The sequence below is a fragment of the Salvelinus fontinalis genome, chromosome 31, assembly GCF_029448725.1.
Source record: "Salvelinus fontinalis isolate EN_2023a chromosome 31, ASM2944872v1, whole genome shotgun sequence".
NCBI lineage: Eukaryota > Metazoa > Chordata > Actinopteri > Salmoniformes > Salmonidae > Salvelinus > Salvelinus fontinalis.
This window is the reverse complement of record NC_074695.1, coordinates 13,395,573-13,403,703: the sequence shown is the minus strand read 5'-3', so window position 1 is coordinate 13,403,703 and position 8,131 is coordinate 13,395,573. Positions and strand designations below refer to the sequence as shown.

At 48.5% G+C, this 8,131-nt stretch overlaps 1 protein-coding gene across 1 annotated transcript; it reads right to left on the bottom strand.

Moving 5' to 3' along the window:
* Positions 1-5,400: 5,400 nt before the first annotated feature.
* Positions 5,401-7,459, bottom strand: LOC129829585 (tumor necrosis factor receptor superfamily member 14-like). Its single transcript, XM_055891360.1, has 6 exons — positions 7,174-7,459; positions 6,840-6,939; positions 6,620-6,745; positions 6,336-6,491; positions 6,077-6,164; positions 5,401-5,950 (listed from the first exon to the last, which is right to left on the bottom strand). Exons 1-6 carry the CDS (start codon positions 7,201-7,203, stop codon positions 5,716-5,718), a joined length of 735 nt encoding a protein of 244 aa, XP_055747335.1. The 5' UTR covers positions 7,204-7,459; the 3' UTR covers positions 5,401-5,715.
* Positions 7,460-8,131: the final 672 nt, after the last annotated feature.

Genomic DNA, 8,131 nt, shown 5'->3' with positions numbered 1-8,131 from the left:
TCTCTAGCAGAACAGCGGGTGTTCTTTAATGGAAGCCTTTCCAACATAACCCAGGTTGAATCAGGAATTCCCCCGGGCAGCTGTCTAGGACCCTTTTTTTTTTTTTACTAATGACATGCCACTGGTCTTGAGTAAAGCCAGTGTTGCTATGTACAGTGGTTCATCCTTTAAAAGTTGCAGCGTTTTGTGGCGCAGCTTGCATGGTGCCGCAGAGTTCTATGGCACGTTATTTATGTGTCAACCACTGGTACCATTAATGCTAGTTTGACCACCAGAGGGCATCTTTGAGAAGCATTTGATAGCCTTCAATAGTGGCTGTACTAGAGAATTTAAAACCTTTTTTTGTAAGAACATAGTATATGGGACTTATTTTAAGAAGTATTGCTTAATTAATTTCCTTAATATTGTGGTGTTTCTATTCCAAGAAAAACGAAAAACCCTCTGGGTTTCTGTTAGGATGGAACGGAAAATATGGCACTGCACAACGTGACGGTCGGGAGTAGGCTGCAAGTACTGGGTTATTTAGCTAAATATTCCCCGTGCCGTGTGGGCATGTGGGAGAGACCGGGGTTCAATTCCCCGATAGGGAGGAAGGAGTAGGCTGTCCTTTTAAATAATAATTTATTCTTAGCTGATTTGCCTATTTAAATAAAGGATACATGTGCCGGCCGCAACCGGGAGACCCATGAGGCGGCTTTTGGTTTTAATTTAGAATCCTCCAATCCTCTAGATGTAATTATTGGTGGAGTGTCACGTCATATTTTTCGATATTCTGTAGGCCTTCCGGTGGCGACATGAATCTCACAAGTTTTGAGTAATGTGCTGTTAAAATTGGCATCATTTTCAACCGGACCATCCTGTGTCACGTTCCTGACCGGTTTTCTGTTATTTTGTATGTGTTTGACGGTCAGGGCGTGAGTTTGGGTGGGTAGTCTATGTTATGTGTTTCTATGTTGGTTAAAGGGTGACCTGATATGGCTCTCAATTAGAGGCAGGTGGTTTTCATTTCCTCTGATTGAGAGCCATATTAAGGTAGGTGTTTTCACATTGTTTGTTGTGGGTGGTTGTCTCCTGTGTCTGTGTACGTTGCGCCACACGGGACTGTTTCGGTTTTGTTTGTTCGTTTTATGTAGTCAGTTTTCCTGTTCATGCGTTCTTCGTGTTTCATGTAAGTTCGTCGTTCAGGTCTGTCTACGTCGTTTATTGTTTTGTAATTATTCAAGTGTTTGTCGTGTTTTCTGTTTTGTTTATTAAATATCATGTCTTATCACAACGCTGCGTCTTGGTTCAATCCATGCTCCTCCTCTTCGGATGAAGAGGAAAGCCGTTACATCCTGACCCCCGCCCCTACCTTTATTTAACCAGGTATGCAAGTTGAGAACAAGTTCTCATTTACAACTGCGACCATGCCAAGATAAAGCAAAGCAGTGCTACACAAACAACAACACAGAGTTACACATTGTAACGGCTCTCTTTCGGTGAGTGAGTTGACCAAGGCGCAGCGGGTTGTGAATACATAATGAACTTTATTAAACAAGACGAAACTAAACACACGAAGAACACTTGAATAATTTTACAAAACAACAAAACGAACTAGACAGACCTAAACTATGAACTTACATGAAACGAGGAACACATAAACAGGAACGACCGAACGAACGAGACGAGACAGTACCGTGTGGTGTAACAAACACAGACACAGTGACAATCACCCACAAACAAACAGTGAGAACACCCTACCTTAATATGACTCTCAATTAGAGGAAAACGCAAAACACCTGCCTCTAATCAAGAGCCATACCAGGCAACCCAAAACCAACATAGAAACGGAAAACATAGACTGCCTACCCAAAACTCACGCCCTGACCATCACACACATAAAAAACACCAGAAAACAGGTCAGGAACGTGACAGAACCCCCTCCTCAAGGTGCGAACGCCGGGCGCACCAGCACAAAGTCCAGGGGAGGGTCTGGGTGGGCATCTGACCACGGTGGTGGCTCAGGCTCCGGACGCTGTCCCCACACCACCATAGTCACTCCCCGCTTCTGTATCCCCCTCCCAATGACCACCCTCCAACTAAAACCACCTAAATGAAGGGGCAGCACCGGGATAAGGGGCAGCACCGGGATAAGGGGCAGCACCGGGATAAGGGGCAGCACCGGGATAAGGGGCAGCACCGGGATAAGGGGCAGGTCCTGGCTGAGGGACTCTGGCAGGTCCGGGCTGAGGGACTCTGGCAGGTCCGGGCTGAGGGACTCTGGCAGGTCCGGGCTGAGGGACTCTGGCAGGTCCGGGCTGAGGGACTCTGGCAGGTCGGGGCTGAGTGGCAGCTCCGGACTGAGTGGCAGCTCATGACTGAGTGGCAGCTCATGACTGTAGGGCAGCTCATGACTGTAGGGCAGCTCATGACTGTAGGGCAGCTCATGACTGGAGGGCAGCTCATGACTGGAGGGCAGCTCATGACTGGAGGGCAGCTCATGACCGGAGGGCAGCTCATGACCGGAGGGCAGCTCATGACCGGAGGGCAGCTCTGGCAGCTCCTGACTGGCTGGCGTCTCTGGCAGCTCCTGACTGGCTGGCGTCTCTGGCAGCTCCTGACTGGCTGGCGTCTCTGGCAGCTCCTGACTGGCTGGCGTCTCTGGCGGCTCCTGACTGGCTGGCGTCTCTGGCGGCTCCTGACTGGCTGGCGTCTCTGGCGGCTCCTGACTGGCTGGCGTCTCTGGCGGCTCCTGACTGGCTGGCGTCTCTGGCGGCTCCTGACTGGCTGGCGTCTCTGGCGGCTCCTGACTGGCTGGCGTCTCTGGCAGCTCCTGACTGGCTGGCGGCTCTGACCGCTCCTGACTGGCTGGCGTCTCTGGCGGCTCCTGACTGGCTGGCGTCTCTGGCAGCTCCTGACTGGCTGGCGGCTCTGACCGCTCCTGACTGGCTGGCGGCTCTGGCGGCTCCTGACTGGCTGGCGGCTCTGGCGGCTCCTGACTGACGGACGGCTCTAGCGGCTCCTGACTGACGGACGGCTCTAGCGGCTCCTGACTGACGGACGGCTCTAATGGCTTGGGACAGACGGGTGGCTCAGAAGGCGCTGGGCAGACAGATGGCTCAGAAGGCGCTGGGCAGACAGATGGTTCAGACGGCTCTGGGCAGACAGATGGCTCAGACGGCGCTGGGCAGACAGATGGCTCAGACGGCGCTGGGCAGACAGATGGCTCAGACGGCGCTGGGCAGACAGATGGCTCAGACGGCGCTGGGCAGACAGATGGCTCAGACGGCGCTGGGCAGACAGATGGCTCAGACGGCGCTGGGCAGACAGATGGCTCAGACGGCGCTGGGCAGACAGATGGCTCAGACGGCGCTGGGCAGACAGATGGCTCAGACGGAGCTGGGCAGACAGGCAGTGCAGAAGGCGTTGGGCAGACGGCCGACTCTGCCCTGCTGAGGCGCACAGTAGGCCTGGTGCGTGGTGCCGGAACTGGAGGTACCGGGATGACGGCACGCACTTCAAGGCTAGTGCGGGGAGCAGGGACAGGGCACACTGACCTCTCGAAGCGCACTATAGGCCTGGTGCGTGGTACCGGAACTGGAGGTACCGGGCTGAGGGCACGCACCTCAGGGCGAGTGCGGGGAGAAGGAACAGTGCGTACAGGGCTCTGGAGACGCACAGATGGCTTAGTGCGTGGTGCCGGAACTGGAGGCACTGGGCTGGAGACACGCACCATAGGGAGAGTGCGTGGAGGAGGAACAGGGCTCTTAAAACGCACTGGAAGCCTGATGCGTGGTGTAGGCACTGGTGGTACTGGGCTGGGGCGAGGAGGTAGTTCCGGAAATACCGGACCGTGTAGGCGTACTGGCTCCCTTGAGCACTGAGCCTGCCCAACCTTACCTGGTTGCATGCTCCCCGTAGCCCGTCCAGTGCGGGGAGGTGGAATAACCCGCACTGGGCTGTGTTGGCGAACCGGGGACACCATGCGTAAGGCTGGTGCCATGTAAGCCGGCCCAAGGAGACGTACTGGTGGCCAGATATGTAGGGCCGGCCTCATGACATTTGGCTCAATGCCCAATCTAGCCCTACCAGTGCGGGGAGGTGGAATAACCCGCACTGGGCTATGCACCCGTACAGGAGACACCGTGCGCTCTACTGCGTAACATGGTGTCTGCCCGTACTCCCGCTCTCCACGGTTAGCCTGGGAAGTGGGCGCAGGTCTCCTACCTGCCCTCGGCCCACTACCTCTTAGCCCCCCCCCAAGAAATTTTTTGGTGGTACTCACGGGCTTTTCGGGCTTCCGTGCTAGACATGTCCCCTCATAACTCCGGTTCCCTTCTCCGGTTCCCTCTGCTCTCCTCAGTGCCTCCAGCTATTCCCATGGGAGGCGATCCCTTCCAGCCAGGATCTCCTCCCATGTGTAGCAACCTTTCCCGTCCAAAACATCCTCCCAAGTCCATTCCTCCTTCTTGCGCTGCTGCTGTCGTTGCTGTCCGTTAACCCGCTGCTTGATCTGGGTTTGGTGGGTGATTCTGTAACGGCTCTCTTTCGGTGAGTGAGTTGACCAAGGCGCAGCGGGTTATGAATACATAATGAACTTTATTAAACAAGACGAAACTAAACACACGAAGAACACTTGAATAATTTTACAAAACAACAAAACGAACTAGACAGACCTAAACTATGAACTTACATGAAACGAGGAACACATAAACAGGAACGACCGAACGAACGAGACGAGACAGTACCGTGTGGTGTAACAAACACAGACACAGTGACAATCACCCACAAACAAACAGTGAGAACACCCTACCTTAATATGACTCTCAATTAGAGGAAAACGCAAAACACCTGCCTCTAATCAAGAGCCATACCAGGCAACCCAAAACCAACATAGAAACGGAAAACATAGACTGCCCACCCAAAACTCACGCCCTGACCATCACACACATAAAAAACACCAGAAAACAGGTCAGGAACGTGACACACATGGAATAAACATACAGTCAATTACACAATAGAAAAGTCTATATACAGTGTTTGCAAATGAGGTAAGATAAGGGAGGTAAGACAATAAATAGGCCATAGTGGCGAAATAATTACAATTTAGCAATTAAACACTGGAGTGATAGATGCACACACCCACTCTCAAATTTGTAACATTTAAATAATTTAGCAGACGCTATTAGGGTTAATAGGTAGTCTACTTAAGGATTCAAACCAGCGACCTTTCGGTTACTGGTACAACACTCCTAACCGCTCGGTTACCTGCCGTCCCGCTAGGTTACTTGATGCTCCTCTCTCTGACTCACTCATACTGTTACGGCTGTCGAAGTCGTTCTCCTCCTCAGACGAGGAGGAGCATGGATCGGACCAACACGCAGAGTGGAAAGTGGTCATATTTTAATGAACATGAACTGAACACTTATACATACAAAAACAACAAACGTGACAAAACCGAAAACAGTCCCGTGTGGTACGAACACTGACACGAGATACAAACACCCACAAAACACACGTGAAACCCAGGCTGCCTAAGTATGATTCTCAATCAGGGACAACGATTGACAGCTGTCTCTGATTGAGAATCATACCCGGCCGAACACAAACATCCCAACATAGAAAATCAAACATAGACAAACCCACCCAACTCACGCCCTGACCAACTAAATAAATACAAGAAAAAGGAAAACAGGTCAGGAACGTGACTCATACTCACACACAAACACTAAACAATTATTCTCGCACACACACTAAATAATTTACCGACTCAATAGAAACAGATAAAATGCCGACATTTCTTCTCACTATTATTAATAAGAAAACAGCTCCAGCTAATATCATGACAACTGTCATGGATGCCATAGCACCAAATCTGCCTCTAGCTGTGTAATGGGATAGTTGTGGTCCACACTCTGAATCCGACCAAGGAGATCCTGGTTTAATTTCCTGAAGTCCCAAGGATTCACATCTATAAACAGAGAAATACTGGCCATTAATGAATCATTTATTACTTGGTCATACATCTTTCAGTTTTAGATTTGTGTTAGGTAAATTTGAATTTAGGGAAAAAACTATTTGTGTAAGCCACACTTACCCAGTGTGTGACTGACAGGCTGTTAATGATCCATTTGAATAGGTGTCACCAGTACAGTCAGAACACACAGTATCTGTAGATGTTGTTCCTGCATAAATGGAGGTTTATACATATGTTTAAATTATTTATAAACTAGACTTCCCGAAACAAACTTGTAAACATTTTACTTAAACGTTCCCCATGTACTCATCTTGACTGAGTAACCTAGCACACTAAAAATCATGACAAAATAATGTTGAATACTTGAAAGGAGGCAAACCTGTGTGGCTGATGTATTGACCAGGTTTACAGCTGCTGTGTCTCTGGGCTGCTCTACAACCATCCTTAGTTGGGTCTAGACAGTAGAACCCCTCCAGTGTCCCACAGACAGTGTCTGATGAAGGTGTACATGGCTGCTTTACCATCAAACCCAAACCTATAGAGAAAACATGTCATGTATTATCTGATGTAGATACAACTGACATATCCTCATAGCATAACAACAGACTAACATATCAGTGTTTGTGTCTGTGTGTCAGTGCAGACACACAGCACCACTCTTACCTGGATCACAGTTGGTACACACTTTGCATTTCATGAGACCATTGGGCTCATCAAGGAATGTAGAATCAACACAGGGCACACAGCTGGTGCTGGTGAATTCAGTACAATGCTTATGTACATGATTTCCTGGGGAAGAGAATCACAATGCCATGTTTTTCTGTTAGTGATGATGATGTAGTAACGTCTGGTGATTCATATGATGTAAAGAGACGGTCCTTACCTGGTGAACACATGGGACAACATTCATCCCCTATTCTGTACTCAGCTCTACCACATGCAATACAGCATCCAATGCTTACAAGCACCAATATAACAGGTATCTGGAAGTAGGGGAAAAAAATAGCAAAAAAAATTCAACAGAGCTAATTAATTCTAATCAAAATATTAACATTTCAAATATAGTTATTGTAATTATGTAGGACCATTTTAAACAGTATTTTGTCAGTGGTAGTGCCCCATTGGTGTGAATGAATTGAAAGTACTGTATTGTCAGGAATATTTCTGTAAAAACATGCAAAACCACAACATGTGCAAATCAGAAACATTTCTCTTACAGTCCATGTGAAGCTTTCAAACTGTTCCATGGTTCCTCAATCCTCTCCAACTCACTGGAAGACCCACACACTGGATTTGTAAATTTCTTAGGAGTTATGAAGTAGAATGAACTGACCTGGAGACTTCATTGAAACCTTAGGAATCAGAGAGATTAATTACATAAATAATTGGAATATGAGTGGATCTATGAGCGCTTAACAGAAATAGTCAAAAAGGTTGTAGTAAAATAGACATGTGGGTGGATACACAACTGGTTAACAAGAATAATAGTTTGTGCCTCTGATCAAAAACTCTGTTTGCAAGTTAAAACTGGTGTCTGGCAGGTTTATAAAATACCCTAATTTAATTATTACCTGGAACGCTGGACAACTAAAACTCACACCATGTATTACCAGGTTAATAAAATACCGTCACTTAATTATTACCTGGACTGATGGACAACTAGTAAACTCACATCACGTGTTACCAGGTTCAAGGAAAAAATCAACAATAAAAAACTCCAAGTTTAGAATAAATAATTACTCCAGCACACTGGCAATCTTGATGCTTCCAACAATTAAATTAATGTTGGAGGCATCAAGATTGCCAGTGTGCTGGAGTGTAGGGAGGGTTTGGCCGGTAGGGATATCCTTGTCTCATCGCGCTCCAGCCATTCCTGTGGCGGGCCGGGCGCAGTGCGCGCTAACCAAGGGGGGCGGGTGCACCGTGTTTCCTCCGACACATTGGTGCGGCTGGCTTCCTGGTTGGAGGCGAGCTGTGTTAAGAAGCAGTGCGGCTTGGTTGGGTTGTGCTTCGGAGGACGCATGGCTTTCGACCTTCGTCTCTCCCGAGCCCGTACGGGAGTTGTAGCGATGAGACAAGATAGTAATTACTAGCGATTGGATACCACGAAAATTGGGGAGAAAAGGGGGTAAAATGTCAAATAAAAAATAAATTAAAAAGTACACTACATGACCA